This window comes from Lemur catta, chromosome 8 (genome assembly GCF_020740605.2).
Source record: "Lemur catta isolate mLemCat1 chromosome 8, mLemCat1.pri, whole genome shotgun sequence".
Classification (NCBI taxonomy): Eukaryota; Metazoa; Chordata; class Mammalia; order Primates; family Lemuridae; genus Lemur; species Lemur catta.
In genome coordinates, this window is record NC_059135.1 from 84,906,119 (window position 1) to 84,923,915 (window position 17,797).

Below are 17,797 nucleotides of genomic sequence, written 5' to 3' on the forward strand. Positions count from 1 at the left end.
TTTAAGGTAAGGTAAGGTAGATAAAATATATGCAGTGAAAACTACGAAGCATTGTTTAGAGTAAGTAAAGCAAACTTAAACAAGAACATTCACATTTATGAATGAGAAAATTCAATATTTTAAAGATGCCAGTTCTTATAATTTATATATTCAATGGAATGCTCATCAAAATCCTCATAGTATTTATTATAGAAATTGACAAGCTAAATATAAAATCTATGTGGCAACATAAAGGACTTACTATAGCCGAAACAATTTTGAATGAAGTTAGAAGACTCATACTACATGATGTAAATACTTACTATAAAGTTACAGTAATCAAGACTATGTGGTAGTGGCATAAGGACAGACATAGAGATTAGTGAGTCAGAAAAAAGGAGTCCAGAAATAGAACCTTGCATAGATTATGAGTTGATCTGTTGTTACGAAAGGAGATGATAACTCAATGGTGAAATCATAATTTGTTCAACAAATAGTACTAGGACAGTTGGATATCCATGAGGAAAAAGAGATATTTTGACCATTAGTTTATACCATACATAAAAAATTAACTTGAATGAGTCATAGAATTAAATATTAATATAAAAGTTAAAATTATAAAACTCTTAGTAGCACATATACATAAAAATATTCCCAACTTTTGGGTAAGACAGTTTTTTAGATAGAATACAAAGAGCACAAACATTATAAGGGAAAAAATGGAATTCAAAAATTTAAAATTTATGGTGGTAAAAAAAATGTATGGGGTATGAAAACACTGTTAGGAAAATTAAAATGCAAAACATAGATTGTACAAAAAGATTTGTAATACATCCCCCTGCTCCATTTTTCCATATCATAATTTTTAATTTGATCATAATTTTTGGTTTGATCAGTGTTCATGGTTTACAGTATAATGACTCTGTTAAACATTTCACAATAGAGCTATAATTATATTTCTTTTCTTTGGCAACTATTGTTTTTCCTAGAGTTAATAGCTATCTTGTTTTTTGCTTGTTTGCCTAGTTAAAGAGCTTTTTTGTACTTAATATCAAGTACAAAATGCTTGCTTAAGGGAAAAAAATATGTATGAGAACCTTTTAGATCATTTCTTATCTGTGTTAAGAAACCCTGGATGGAAGTCAGTGTTGACAATCAATAGGAAGTCAGCATCTAATTCCCAGGATCCTTGAAGGAAAAGAAAGCAGATGAAAAGTCAGTTATCCCCAAATTGGGTCATGTTCCTAAAGATTAATGGCCACAGAAGGCCAATCCCTGTCACCCCAGTTCCCTAGCGTTTTTAATCATTTTTCATTCCCTTCCTGCTGGAACCTCTATCCTCAACCACCTACATAAATTGAAACTGTGAATTTCTATTCTTGGGCTGCAGCCAGAAATAATTAGTTCATGGCATTACCAAATTCCAAATTGAAATTCTTAATACATTTTTCCTAGAAATATTATTGATATTTAGTAGTTAGAGTCCATAGTAATTGGTAATAATACAGTTTACCTACATTATAGTTTAAATATGCTTTGCAGGAGGTAGCTAGTTGTCAACTACATTTCATATTGTTTCCATAAGAAAATATGTTTCAGAGTTCTATAGTAGTTTGAACTTGAAATACTACAGATTATAATTTGGTTGTTATGTTGTCTGTATGTTAGTGTTGAAGTTTCCATTCTTTGACTAATGTTTTCTTGGTTAATTCCATAGATATTTATTGAGTGCCTGCTATGTGGTAATGTGCTAGGGAGGCATAGTGAACAAGACACAGTGTCTACCTCCCAAGGAACTTGGAATCTGTTGGGAAAGACAATGAAATAAATATTCAACTACGGTATTTAGCCAGACAAAAAACGAAAAAGTGAAATGGGAAGTAGATGGGGCTAGTGGAGTGTATTTCAGGCAGTTGAGGCAGTTTGTACAAACTCACACAGATTAACCAGAAAGGGCATATTTAGGGAACCAAAAGTAGGTCAACATGGCTGAAGCATAAAGGCATAGCGTTTTAGGGAGGAATTCTCACTGAGACTAGGCTGGAGATCATTGACAGCAGTAACTACCTCATGAAGTTCAAAGTTCATGGTTTTTAATGTATCCTAAGCGTTCTTAGCAATTAGGTACAGTGAAGTAAAATGGCCAGATGTGTGCTTTAGAAGAAGAACTATAACTGTGGGAGAATGGAATGGAAGGAACAAACCAATAGGCAGAGAATCCATTTGGGATGCCTAGATTAACAGTATTGGTGATCTAAACCAAGGTAGTGGCTATACCACATCTTAACTAGAAAGAAAGGAATAATTCCAGAGATATTAAGAGAGTACAATCAATAGACATTGGTGATTGACTGACTATTGAGGGGAGGGGAAAGTTAGATTCTAGATTTCTTGCTTGGTGTCTTAGTCCATTTGTATTGCTTTAAGGTAATACCTGAGGCTGGGTAATTTATGAAGAAAAGAGGTTTATTTTGGCTCATGGTTCCACAGGTTGTGCAAGAAGCATGGCACCAGCATCTGCTTCTGGTGAGGGCCTCAGGAAGCTTCCATTCATTGTAGAAGGTGATGGGGGAGCAGGCATAATATGGTGAGAAAGGGAGCAAGAGAGAGAAGGGGGAAGACGTCAGGCTCTTTTTGACAATTAGTTCTAGCTGGAGGTAACAGAACTTGAACTCACTCATTACCATGTGGACAGCACCAAACCCTTCATGAGGGATCTGCCCGGGTGACTCAAACACCTCCTACCAGGCCCCACCTTCAACACTGGGGATCAAATTTCAACATGAGACTTGACAGGGCCAAACAAACCATACCCAAATCATAGTGCTTGGTCAACTGGATTGATGTTTGTGATGTTCATCATCAAGACTGTGAAAAAATAGGAGGGACATTTTGTGTCTAGACTCCCATTAAGTATGATCTTTGTCAAACTCAGCAAGGCACAAGCTGTTAGAGAATATAAGTTTTCTTCATACTCTGCAGCATCATTTTAGAAATACTTTTCTTTTCACTGAAGCATTTGAACAACTCTGTTAGGGTATTTAAAGATAATTTAAAACTATCTAATGATGGTTTATCTAAATTTTGAAAATCTTGATAAGGATAAGGAGGAAAAATTTATGTGAGTTTTCAAGTAAATGTATTTGTGTGAGTATGCAGCTATGTATAGGATATACTGCTTTAAGGGCATACACTTAATTATTGACTAAAATGAATTCTTCATTATTTGTGGTATTTAATTTTTAAAAGGCTGTAACTCCATAATTAATAAGTTAAATTAATGTGTAAAGTGTAATATCTTGTTCTTGTCAGATCTGAGGAAGTGAATACTTTCCCTATGCTCTTACATGACTATTTTAACACTGCTCATTAATTGTGCTAAATTTGAGGGCATTGAGCCTAGTAGAAAGGACCTCTGGGGTCGTCTTTCCTCTTCCTACGCTCTAGGCAGAGATGTGCCTGAAGCCTTCCAGGCTAATGAGTCTCCATCTATCTTAATTTTATAGATCTCCTGGATAGAAGGTTTCTTTCTCTACTATAATCTTTTCTCTGTTTTTTCCTCATAACCTACAATGCCCTCTAGGCAGACAGGAAGACAGTATCAGTGCTTCAAATTAGGTCATGTCAGCAAATTAGGTCATGTTGCTCTGATACATTTTAAAATACACAGTTCTGTACTATAAAATTATGGTATTGGCATACATCATCCATATGCTGTGTAAACATTTATGCCGGTCTACCATTTGAACTACTTTTTAGGAAGACAGAAGTAAGTGTGTTTTAAGTATATTTGTTACCATCTCCTTAGTGTTGTTATTACATTATTGAGATCTCTTTTTCAGATATTTCTTCATTAAAAGAAATATAATAATGATAATGATAAACAGTAAATAAGAATGATAAATAGCAAACAAAGTGAGCCTAAAATAATCAATGCCCCTAGTAAAAAGTCAATTAGTGAAGAATCTCAGATAATCAGGAGAATTATTTTTCTTGTTCTATATCATTTTTATTGCTTTTTAATATTTGTTGAGAATACAGTGGATGAAAATAAACAGGTTCTTCATATTTAGAATCAGCATAATACTCACCTACAAAAAAACAGATATATGTGATATGTATGGTTTAGCCAGCTCTCAATTATTTTCAGGTACATTGCAACAATGTCTCATTTTTAGAGAAAACCATTTTAGGAGAAATGCTAGTTACTTTTTTATGAAAATGATTAAAACCAACCCATAATTTAAAATTTCCTGTCACTTTGGGGATAGCAGCATTCCTCAGTGCCTTAAAAACTTTCCAGAAGGCAAATTACTTTAAACATGTTTCCATTATGCACAAAGTGTGTTTCCTTTTTAATTGCTTCAGTAGCTTAACACAGGTGGAATCCTATTTATAATATACAGTGAGGTATAATGAGGCCACTGCAATATTCCCTGCTGCACAGGGCCTGTGATGATATGAGACTGAAGAGTGTGTCTTCCTGTGCCAGTTCTGTTGTTCAGGAAAGCGTCTCTGGCTCTGAATTGGGGACAATCTGCCTCCCGTCGCTTAGTAAGAAATGGTCAGTAATAGTCAATAAAGTGCAAATAAAATAATGTTATCACTTTAAAGGAGGAAAGAGATAGTGTGGTTGGTATCTGGAGATATGGAATGGAGGAGGACTTTATTAAAGATGAGGAAATACACACTTGAGAAGGGGGAATGTTACAAGGTTTTTGATGTGGCGGGAATGGGTAGGTTTGGAATCACAGGTAGAGGGATTTGCCTTAGAGAAGACAAGAAATGCCTGCCTTGTTACAAAAGGAAAGGAAGTGAGGATAAGTAAAAGTAAGGAAAGGTAACAGAATTCTCAGATGATTCTATTTTCTCTTGGCAGTAGGAAGTTTGAGAGCCAGGAGTCACAAGTTCTGATTTTGAAGAAAATGGAAATGGTTGAAATTGTTTTTATAATTTACTGGAGAAACATGCAAATAATAAGAGATAACACTTTTACAATGTTTACTGTGTGCCAAACACTATTCTAAGCATAGTTCATGCACTGAACTCATTTCATTCTCACCACAACACTATGAGGTGTAGGTACTTTTATCTCCTTTTATAGATGGGAAAATTAAAGCATAGAGATTAAGTGGCTTGCTCAACATCTCTCAGATTATAAATGATGGAGCCAGGATTTGAACCCAGACAGTCTGGCTCCATGTGCTTAGCCATTATTCTGCTAGGTTAGCTAAATAAATATAGTATTGGTTAGCGACCATAGATTAAGGTGGTACCCGTTTTCCTATTAGTGATTTTTTCAGCATCCCTGTATGGGCATGGAAAAGATATAAAATTTAAAGTCTGTATTCTATGTATTACAATTTTTAACAGCCAAATAAGGTTTATTCATCTTTATACTTTAGTAGCACAAAGTTGATTACCTTATTAACATGACTACTAGATGGAGTTTAGAAATCAAGAATGGTTTATAAAATTGAATTTAGTTTTAAAAGAATTATATTAACTGTTTTGATCAATGACTTTTATGATCAAACTTCCATGAAAATAAATTTTTTTAAAGTCCATAATACTATTGGCTTTACTTTCTAACTTTGTCAAGCTTTGGGTAAACTCAATAGAGTTATGTCATTCATGGGGATGTTCTTTCTCATCTATTCTGCCAAATTGATAGATAAGATTAGATTGAATAATGCTGAATGACTGCTTTATTATAACTTGTTCCAAAATGTTTATGGAAAGATTTAGAATCCCAGGTTCTTTAGTAAAATTGTATTCATTAGGACATTAAATTGGAGTTGCTCCCTTCTCAGGGTATTGTATCCCATCTACTTTTTAATGCACTGCATATGGAACTTGGTCAGTGTCACAAGATTAAATGTATTAGAGGTGTTAGATTTCTATTTACGGATATATTCATGAGGAAATAAAACATGCTTTGAGATATGAAAATAACACTTTTGATAGTTCAGCTGAACCATCTTTTGACGTGAAACTATTCTTTTCTATGGGAAAATTTTGGCATGGGTGTCTGTAAACATGTCCAAAGCCCTGACACTACAGTATGGAACTGCCAGTCTTCCCCTGAAGTCTGACTTCTGGCAGATTTGAAAATCCTTTTTCAGGTTGATGAAATAGTTTCTAAATTTAGAACCATGGGCAAGGGGGAGGGGTAGTGGAAGACAAATTTCTTGCCTTTCTTTTGTGATGGGCTACAGAGGACAGGTAGGGGGTGAATAAGCAATGCATATTCTCCTCTGCATTGATACTTTGCTTTCTTTACCTATAATTTTAAAGGATAAAAGGTAAATCAACTGTCATAAAATAAATAAGTTAATAAGGAACAGTATAAGGTGAGCTAGATAAATGAATAAAAACAAGAGAAGTAGAGAGATAATAATTGATGAATGGATTAAAATGCATATATTCATACAATGGAATATTATTTGGCATTAAAAAAGAAATGAAGTATTCATGCATACTGTACCTTGGATTGTCAACTATTATGCTGAGTTAAAGAAGCCAGTCACAAAAAACACATGTAGTATGATGCCAATGTCCAAAATAGTCAAATCCACAGAGACAGAAAGTGGATTAGCGTTTGCCTAGAGCTGGGGGTAATAGCTAATAGGTGAAGGAATTCTCTTTAGGGTAATGACAATGCCCTAAAATTGATTGTAGTGATGGATATACAACTCTGTGAATATACTAAAAGCCATTGAATTGTATAATTTGAAAGGATGAATTTTATGATATGTGAATTATATCTCAGTAAAGCTATTTTTAAAAGAGAAAGAGTCTTTCTTTCTGCTCTCACTGCCCCAGTTCACCACTTGCCCTCAACAGCTCCCATGACAGCCCCAAGATGACCGCTGCAGTGCCTGGATATCAGATAACAAGTGCAGGCCATAATGTTCAAAGCAAGGAAAAGTGTTCCTAAGAGTCCTTTTGTCAATGAGGATGTTTTTTGAAGCCCCCAGCTGACTTCTCAGATATCTGATTAGTCAGAATCACTTCCAGGGGAAATGAAAATGCTAGGGGTCAACTCTGTTGCAATAGGGAAGAGAGGTTGGGCTCAATTCCAAATACAACAACGACAAGTGGGGATTTATAGCCAATGAGTAGATTGAGGTGGTCGATGGATGAGGAACTTAATCAGGTATTGAGGGTGGGAGGATTCTGGCTAAACTGACTTAGCAGGATTCTCGCCAAGACTGGACTAAGCAGGCCTGACAAGGACAGGATGGACAGGGCAGGCCCAGGTGAAGGCATGTTGAGAAGAGGACTCAGAGGAGCATAACTAACATTTGGTCAAAAGAGAATCTTTGTCCTAGATTGGTTTGATGTTTGTTTCTTTCATTCTTCTTTTCTTACTCTTATTATTTAATTAAAAGCTGACAATTTAAGTAACTTTCATCAGGTGTTTAATGCAGTGTAGGTTTTTCTTTAACTGCTTTTACTTCAAAAAGTATGATGTGTACAACTTCACTGAAAAAAGAATATTACAGCATATTCTTTTCATTTCTGTATTTCTTTAAATAATATGTAGTGTGTGGTCTTCATTAATTATTTAAATTAGACCTTCAACTAACAGACCCATTACTAATAGACCAATTCCAGTAAAGTAAAATAAAGGTTTGAACATGTGTACTTTGTGCAACTTCTGCAAAATGCGAACCAGCATAACCAAGATGCTGATCATTATCAGAACCTACCATTCCACATGGTATGCACTTAAGATAATTTGGAAGCAAATTCCTATTCAGATAATTTCAAATCTAACAATGCAGTGACAGTTTTAGCTAGAATAAAATCAAGATAGTTAAAATGCATGTATAGTACATTTTAAATGTAAACCTATATAATCCCTAACTTAAGAACCTAAGAGAATCCTAAAAGTTCATTTGTTACATAGATATTTTGGTACTCTAAACACATTTTCTCAGGAGGCAACAGCACAAATGATGATTAAGTTGCTAGGTTAGTTCTAAGAACCTGTTTAGCCAGTTAAATAATTGAACTTTATAATATTATTAGTAACCATAAGCCTTTCTGAAGCAGTAGTGGGAAGGAATAGGGAGCAGGGGGCTTGAACTTTGGTATTAGCAGCTCTGGTTGTGATGAGGAGGGGGTGATATCAGTGGAGGGGACTCTGGCAGATAGAGCTCACTTGGGAAGCGGAAGAGGAATGCATCTGAAACTGCAATTGTGTAGTTGGTAAGTGCGGACTGGATAGTAATGAATGTACCTTAAAATACTCCAACTTGACATGTACATTTTGAAAGGCTTATCACAGTAAATATAGCTCTTTAGGCAAACATGCTCTTTATTAAAGTGGTTCAGTTGCTATGACAACATATCCAGAATTTATAGCTCCTTGTTTTGAGAGGGCTTCATTTCCACTCTCTGAAGCACTGAAATCCAAGGCTAAAGTTCTTAACGGCTTCCAGTCTCATTGTAGGATGAATTTCTGTTGTTTAGAAAATTTAGACTTGCAAAATGAGGCTTGCATAATCAGTCTTGTGACTTTACAGTCATATGCATGAATTTTAGATAGGTATTTTTTAGTTTTGAGATGCCCCCATTTAAAATTTTTTTTTATTATTACCAAAGCTACATAGTATCATAGTTTAATGACCAGAAATAGCTACACCAAAAAATAACAGTCCCCTAACACCTTATTCCAGAGAGACAAACACTTTCTATTCTTTTAGGTGATTTTTTTTTTTTTTTGTATTTACTGCAAATTCCTCAACACCATGCTTCTATTGCTACTTAGTATATATTACTGCTTGCTTTGTAATTTTAACGTCATCAATTGGCTTCCCAGAAATTCATCCTCAGGGTTTCTCCTGGTTATTTAATCTTCCTCCTGATATCTTTAAACATTAGGCATTATATTAATTTCATCTTCTTAAAGAAATTTTCCCTAGACCCTTCTGATCAGCTTCAGTGTGGACTGTTGCTCTTTAGGTCCACTGCAGAGCTCTCATCTTAGAGATTTTCTTTATTTGTCCCTTGTGTTGAATCACCTCTTTCTTTGCTTACACTCTTGTTTTGCTAGAGCACATTCTCCAGTAGCTTCCCAAGAAAGGGTACATTGGAGGTAAATTATTTGAGTTTGTTGCACATGTGAAAATACTTTTTGGTCTACTTTTATACCTGACTTTTAATTGGCTGGATATAAAATTTTTAGAAATCATTTTCTGTCAGAATTTCTAGTATTGGTGTTGAGAAATCCAATACAGTTCAAAATTTTTATTCTATTTTAATTCCATGAACTCTTTTCTTCCCCTTTCTGGAAACTTATAGAATCATTTCTTTGTCCCCAGTCTTCTAAAATTTCATGATGATAGGCCTTGCTGTGGGTCCATTTTCATTCATTGTGAAGGATACTTAGTGAGTCTTTTCCATTTTTCATTTTGGAAACTCACATGCTTAAGTTCCTATATAACTTTATTTCTTTGATTATTTTATTTCCTCTGTTTTCTCTATATTGTTTTCTGGGATTTTAGTATTCATATATTGCCTTCATGGCCTGTCCCCTAATTATCTTATATTTTATATTTTTTCTGTTATTTTCTGTCTACTTTCTGGGAGATTTCCTCAGCTTAATAACCAGTAAATTTTAAATTGCTGATATTACATTTTTTATTTCTGAGAGTACATTTTTCCCTCTCTCTGTTTCTTTTTTGTAGCATACTGATCTTGTTTCATAAATGCAACCTCTTCTAGTTTTCTTCTCTCTGCATATTTGATCTGTTCATATAGGTTTCTTTCTACTAAAGTATGGTGATCTTTGGTTGTTTGTTTATATTTACAAGAAGGACACTAAACGGTGACTGGATACTGTGCATGGATATGGCATATACACTATAACCTTCAATAAGGAGTGATCCGAGTGGGATGTTTTATTGGGAAACCTGATATCAGTATCTAGTTTTTTCTTTTTGGCTTGTTACATTCCCTCAAAAATAATCATTTTGTATGATTTTGCATACGCCTAAAGAGCATACGCCTGTTTGTTTGGGGATGTATATGGGGTACAAAGGCTAAGAGAGAGGGGTAAGTCTCAGCATTGATTATATAACTTTCATTTAATCCCCATGAGTTTTGTAGGATACACCTACCATCAATATGGGGTTCCTCTATCCAAATACCCTCTATTTTACCCTCTCCAGAGAATAAGTCTCTAGTTTTCTACCAGGATGGTTAGGGTAGTTACCTATTGTATGGAATGGGTAGAGGAAAGTATGGAGCAGTGTTGTACGTAATCAACTACTTAAGCATTCTTTTGGTAAATCCTCCTCTTCAAGCCACACTCCTATCCCCATTCCAAAGGTGCCATTTCCTGAGCCTTTTTAGATGACTACCATGCAAACCAGGTGCTTGTCCACTTTCCATATTGCCAGCTCAGGGTATGTCAGATTGGTTAATCAGTTATCAGGCATCATCTATTTATTAGCTTCCAAAGTTTTGTTGCTATTGACCTTTCTCCAATTCTTTTGTCCCTATTCATTTTACTATCATTTAAACATAGCATTGAGAGAGAACAGGGGCTAAATATGTTCGGCCTACCATCTTTTTGCAAAATTTCTAAATAACCAGTTTTGAACAGTTGAGATATTATATTCATGTTTTAAATTTAATTCATGCTATCATCTTTAATTTTAATTCCTATTTAATTCATCCCAAAATGATTTGTTACTCTTAATAGGCAACTTGGACTCAAGTTAACTAAGAAAAGCCTATTCAATCTGAACTTTCTTGATTTTCTTCCTTCTACCTCACAATTTTTCTATTAATATATCTCCCCCTGTTCTCTTAGACCTCACTCTTGATGTCTTGATCCCTCACTCCAGCCTCTTCTAGAAATTTCTCTATCCCAGAGATAAGCTAAATACCTTTATTTTCCATTTCTCTTAGCCTATCTATCCTTTGCCTATTTGTAAGTTTACCTAAGTTTCTCATGGTAAAAAAAATTAATCAACTTTTCTTAAACCTTAAGCTCTAGTCCCAGATTACTTATTCTTTTTCAGTCTTCCCTTTAAAAAATACTATTCATCTGATTTTTTTTTTTTTTTTGCCTTCCATTTTCTTTTTAACTCTATTCTACTTAGTCTTCTATATAAACTTTTTGGGAAATCACCTTCTAAACAAAATTACCAACCTCTTCTTGGCCATAACCTCCTTTCCATTGAGACTCTTTTCTTGTCTTTTTTTTTTTTTTTTTCCTTCTAATTCTTGTCTTGTTCTCATTTTACCTTTCAGGGTTTTTTTCCCCTCTTGTCCCTCTTCTTCCCTATTCCTTTACATGTGGGCTTCTACTTCCTTAGGCTACCTAGGCAACAAATTGGCTAAAAGTTCATAGAAACTTACTGATTTTCAAGCCATTTTTCTTACTTTATTAAAAATGACATGTTTTTTAATAAATATTTGTATGACATTAATAAGGTTTAACTTTTACTATTTAGGCAGGTGCTGTAAAGGATTATATTAAGATGATGCTTCAGAATGATTCTCTTAAATTTCTGGTTTTTGCTCACCATTTAAGCATGCTCCAAGCTTGCACAGAAGCAGTCATCGAAAACAAGGTATGTTGCCATTTTTCTATAAAATACTTTTTAGAATGCAGGTATTTACTATACTAAACATCACTTGTGGTCTCCTAGTTGAGGGATCTTTTTTTTTTTGGCGTTCTTTAGATAATTGTATATAAATCATTAGATATTTTGCTTGCAAATTATACTAATATATTATTATGATGATACACTGTTAAATTTTTTCTTTTTTAACCAATCTCATAATTTTCCACTGATCAGATTATCAGGATTTATTAAAAATATACTACCATGATATTCAATAATGTGAATTCTGTTTTTATTCCTGGGTATACTGTTTGAGAGTGGTGTAAGCTGTTGTAAGTTAAAATTTTTATTTATCTGCATGGCAGTCTTTGAATGTGGGTGACACAGAGGGGAAACAAAGAATGAATTCAGCCAATTTTAGTGCCCAACCACAGTTATACCTTTTAAACTTCCAGCAGAATAGTCTATAGAAAATGATTATCAAAATATAGTTTAGATCAATTTGAAACATGTAGCCCAGCTAATTTATCAGGTTAGTTCCACCAAACCAACTGGCCTTACTACATTTTCTTAAGTCCGCCTTGATTTCCAAGAGTCCTGTCAGTGACAGCGTCTTCCATTTTTTTCTGTTCAACTTTAAAACTTAGTATACATTGTTTAAACATTAGCTAATATGTTTATGTATATTACCAAAGAAATAATTCTAGTATTTCATTTGTAAACAGATTTATAATAACATAATATAATAAAGTGCTATACGTTAAAAAGTGCTTTCTCATTGATTATTGTATAGTAGCTGAAAAACACCCTCTAAGAGTTAATTAACCTTAGAAATAACTTTTAAAGGTTGAGCAACAAAATTAGATTCATAATAGTTTCTAATTCTGATTATATTACACCTTAAAACTACTGGAATCTATTTCAAGTATAGCAATCTGTTTCTTTTTCCTACATCTATTTTACTGATATATTTAGAATCTCATTTAGCTTTACTAAGAGTTAAAAATGTCAGTATTCATGGAGTTGGGAGTGAATTTCTCCCAAACTCTTCTCACCTTAACAATGTATTTTCTTTAGAAAGACCCTCAGAGTATTTTATAATCTTCCTTAATAGATATTAAATGGATCATTGGTCAATTTATATTTGCTTTGTGAAGACAGAAAGTTAATAAGGGGTATTCTATTATACTTAATGATTAACTTGGATATTCCCTTATAAAAGTGAATATTCATATGTCTCAACTATTTAAGGCCATGTTTTCTATAGAAGTGCATATATGAATGAGACTGTTTGAAATTTAGGGCTTACAATTGTTTTTAGAAGTTGAATAAGAGTTCTTTTTAGCTATTCTAGCACTCACTGATTGCTCCCTTTTCTCAAGTTATTCTTAAAGACAACACAGTTCCGCTGAACATCTGCTGTTTCCCTACTTTTTAAAGATGTGTGTGGGTGTCTCAGTTCTCCACCTCAATGAAGGTGATCATATAACATATATTTTTTAAGTTTAATAATATGAAAAAAGAGAACTCAAATGGTAGATTAAAAATGCTATTTTCCCAGTTAATATTTGGGATGTTTCAGAAATAAATGCACTATTCTTTATGACTCTTTAATATTAGGGCAGAATCATTTTTCTCCACATCTGGTTTATTTTTGCTTTGGAATTAGTGATTAGTGATCCTATAACTTTAAAGTTAGTCTGATCCATCATTTAAAATTTGAATATCAATTTACGTAGAATTTTACTGAAGGCAACATTAGCTTAATTCAAAAAGATTTGTGGGCTTTTGCTATATAGAAGGCATTGCTCATGGCATTGATAAGATAAAGATGAATTAGACATAGAGTCTACCCTCAAGTAGCTTAAAAGATTAAAAAAATAAGAAATTGTTATAAGAAGCTATTAAGAAACTTGATTAAGAATCTTGTATAACATTTACCACTCTGTCATCTTAACCAATTTTCATTTTTTATGTGACCATAAAAATAAGCTGTAAAATATATAAAGTAAGATGGGTATACAGGGGTTTGTCCTGATTTTGCCATTTCCTTTGTTGATGCTAGACTCGTTATATTAGGATAGATGGAAGTGTTTCATCTTCAGAAAGAATACATCTGGTTAACCAGTTTCAAAAGGATCCTAATACTCGTGTGGCTATCCTAAGCATTCAGGCTGCTGGCCAGGTAAGAAATTTTTGGTCTAAATTTGATAATGCAGTGTCACTGAAATCATAAAAAGGCCATTACCCATAATCTTCATTTATAAACTTGTAACTTTATATGTGGATGTTTAGTGTAATAAATATTTATTCTACTTCAGCAAGTGCTAAGAAGTATAATAGGAAGAGGCCTTGACATCTTTGACTCAAGTCTTCCTAAATTTTCAGGGAAAGAACTTTCGAGAAGAATATAGCTAGTTTGATTATAACACTTTTCCATGACCTTTTTTCCTTCCTTTGAATTTGCATGGACTTCTCTCATGCCTTTCTTATGATCCTCATTTTACTTGGTTGTGTTGCAGCAGGATCTGCGAGGCAAGATGGCCTGAGGGAAAAGAACTCCTCTGTCTCAGGACTTTTTAGGGAGTGCTGTGGTTTGCCCTTTAGGATTAAGTTTTCATTTACTGCAAGTAAATGAAAACTCAGATTTACAATGACTTAAATACACAAGGCTTCATTCTCTCATGTAGACAGTCCAACCCTAGCATGGTGGTTCCATGAAGTCCTTAGGACCCATGCCTTTCTGGCTTTCTGCTTTATCACTCCTAGCAAGGAGCTCCTATCTAAGAGGGCTGCTAGAGCTCCTCCATCATATCTGTAGGCCAAGCAGTTGCCTGGATAAAGGCACACCACATCTCACTGGCCTGCAGCAGTAACATGGCCACACCTAACTTCAAGGGAAATGGGAAGAGTCGCCCTTATTCCAGGTATCCCCTCTAAAAATCAGGTGTCATATTACAAAGGCATAAGAGAAGAGATCTTAGGGAAAGCAATGGCAGTCTCTGTACACTATGTAAGAAGGGCTCCTTCTGGACTTTTTTTCTGCTAACATTCTAAAATGTTTTGATGTAAATGTCTAAGCCAGGATATTTAACATAGGGAAAAGTATTAATAATTATGCATACTGCTATGCAGCCAACCTGGTGTATGTGAAAGATCTGCTTTTATCCAGCTAATTGATGTATATAAAATTGTATATATAGAGAAACTCCATGAGGATGAAGCAGTTCTAGAACTCACTAAGAGTTCTAACAAAAAAGAGGATTGCGTCAACACTTCCCTCATGTTGGATTAAGCTCCAATAATCTGAGTTTTATATCTGTTAGAATATTCCAGCTGTAGAGAATATCATCACAAAGAGCTTAAAATTAGTAATGGAGTACTCATAGAAGCAGGAGGTGATAAGTAGGAGAAAGCCAGACACAGGAGAGTCTAGGACTTTTTGAAATTCAAAAATAAAAAAAAAATAACTTTTTGAAATAAAGAATGTACAGGGCACTCACATTTTATTCAAGGCTGTATTCCTGAAGACCTTATATAATTCAAGACTCATATATTTGAATATTAATATCTTCATAGGAATAACAGAAAATAGAAAGGTCTTTACTCTTGCTGTGAATCTTACATTATAGTTTAGCAACTTCTTAGAGTAATGTTGATCTTGCCAGCATGTTTTCGCTTTATGCTTGTGTAGTCATATGATGCTTTTTATAAGCTTAAAGATGTCCCTATTTAAATACTGCTTATTTTTTCAGCATTATCTCTAATATTTTATGATATTTTGTTCCCAATAACTGCATGGTTTAGCATCATAGTTGTTTGGCTCTGTCCATGTTTTTATTACTTCTAACTTCTTTTCCAAAGTGACTGACTTTCAGTGAATTTTTCAGCTTCAGAATTAGTGCCACCATTTAATTAATGCTAATATGACTTTCTTATGAGATATGTAAATATTTTAAGTTAAAACAATGTATCAAAATAATAGCATATCAGTCACAAAAGTCACTCACAGAAGTTCCAGTGCATGTGAACAACAGCACGAATTAGAAGATGTTCCCAAAAGATAATAGTTCTGTTGACTACCTAACATCATTTACTATTATATGGCCATAACATAAGCATGTTCACATTTCATTCAGCCTCGTGCATTTTTGACCCATTTTTCATTTGAGGATATTTATATTATTTCATATATTGGTTATAAAATAAGATTTAGTTAATATTTTTATGTCATACTATTTCAAACTCATGAAAAGACAATTGAACAGAAAAATGCAATTGTATTATATACATATTGAGACATAAGACAATAAACTTCAGGGTCTTTAGGATACAACATGAGAAATTTTACAGGAAGAAAAGACTATGACCAGAGACATGATTTTCTTGTTTTATTCCATGGCAATATGAATTAAATGAAGAGGATGTCAATGCTCTCTGCCCAGTTGCTATGGATACCATGTGTTAGGAATTATATTCTCATTTATAATGTATTTTATTAGATTTTCCAATGGTAATGTGAATCCAGTCTTCATCAGAGTATAAAGTGATTTAGTTTATATAGTTCCATCAAACTGACTTTGAAATACTGAAATACCTTTTATATAGGTTTTTTGTAGTTCACCTGGCTGTCTTGCATTAAGCTGTCTTCATTTGCCTTTCATGAATTAAATCTTCTTAATCTTGCCTAAAATGGATAACTAATTTGTTTTTAAACCCTTCAGTGTTCTCTTTAACATTTAACATATGCAGAAAGACTACTATATATGGCTCTATGATACATTCTCAATTTATTTGCATCTCAATTTGTTCACTTTATTTCACTTAGGGATTAACATTTACTGCCGCAAGTCATGTTGTATTTGCTGAGTTGTACTGGGACCCTGGACATATAAAGCAAGCAGAAGACCGTGCTCACCGAATTGGACAGTGCAGTTCTGTGAATATTCACTACCTTATTGCAAATGGGACTCTAGACAGCCTTATGTGGGGAATGTTGAATCGCAAGGTAAAGCTTGAACTTAAACCAAGTTAGTAACTTATTCATTTTGATACACATAATCCTTAACTGGGCCTATGTGAGTTAAGAGGCCGAGTTTAGTGTTTTCCCCAGACAAAAGGTACTTAAGTACACCAAGATAATGATGATAATAGAGACCAAGTTCAGAAAAGGCTTCAATTAATAATACCATACCCATTGTCCTCTATAATAGAGGCATGAATTTCCATGTATTCGTATTATCTTCGTAGCACTTCTACTACTTTAGAGGGTAAAAGGACAGAGTCAGCTAGCAAAGAAACATAATGTTTCAAGCCCCAAATCCTTTTTGTAACCTAAAAATAAACCCTTGCCAGAAGGATTCTTGAATTCCCAAGTAATGATGGACAGAAGACAGCTTGTACCCAGACCCAAGAAAATGTAGGAATGATGTAGCTTCCTCTGTCCTCTCAGCTGTCTCTTCTTCTCCCCAACCTTGAGAAATGTTTATAGAAAGGACTTGACTGTGGATTAGAAGATTTTTTTCTTAGTTTGGGCTGCTGTAACAAGTACCATAGACTAGGTGGCTTATAAACAATAGAAATTTATTTCTCACACTTCTGGAGGTTGAAAGTCCGAGATTAGAGTTGCCAGCATGGTCGGTTCTGGTGAGGACCCTCTTCCATATCGCAGGCTGCTCACTTCTCCTTATATCACCACATCGTGGAAAGACCCAAAAGAGCTCTCTGGAGTCCCTTTTATACGGGCACTAATCCCTTCCATGAGGGCTCCACCTTCATGATCTAATCACCTCTCAAAGGTCCCAACTCCTAATACCTTCACATTGGGAGTTAGGATTTCAGAATATGAATTTCGCGTAGACACAAACATTCAGTCCATTGCATTTTACTTCCTAACCCCCAAAATCTATGTCCTTCTCACTTGCAAGATACATTCGTTCCATCCCAACAGCCCCCAAAGTCTTAACTCATTCAAATATTAACTCTAATGTCCAAAGTCTCATCTAAATACTGTCTAAATCCGATATAGGTGAGACTCATCCTGAGTCAAAATTCCCCTCCAGCTCTGGACCTGTAAAACCAAACAAGTTATGTGCCTCTAAAATACAACTGTGGGACAGGCATCGGATAGGCATTCCCATTCCAAAAGGGAGATATAGGAAAGAAGCGGGGGTGTGGTCCAAAACCTAGCAGGGCAAACTATGTAAGATATTAAGACTCAAGAATAATCC

At 34.4% G+C, this 17,797-nt stretch overlaps 1 protein-coding gene across 1 annotated transcript in view; it reads left to right on the forward strand.

Annotated features, from left to right (window-relative positions):
- ZRANB3 (zinc finger RANBP2-type containing 3) overlaps positions 1-17,797 on the forward strand; it is a 103,640-nt gene that overhangs the window by 41,710 nt on the left and 44,133 nt on the right. The window contains exons 6-8 of the mRNA XM_045559956.1: positions 11,454-11,573; positions 13,633-13,752; positions 16,396-16,575. Of these exons, the coding sequence (XP_045415912.1) occupies positions 11,454-11,573; positions 13,633-13,752; positions 16,396-16,575 (420 nt within the window). The remainder of the gene's footprint in view (positions 1-11,453; positions 11,574-13,632; positions 13,753-16,395; positions 16,576-17,797) is intronic.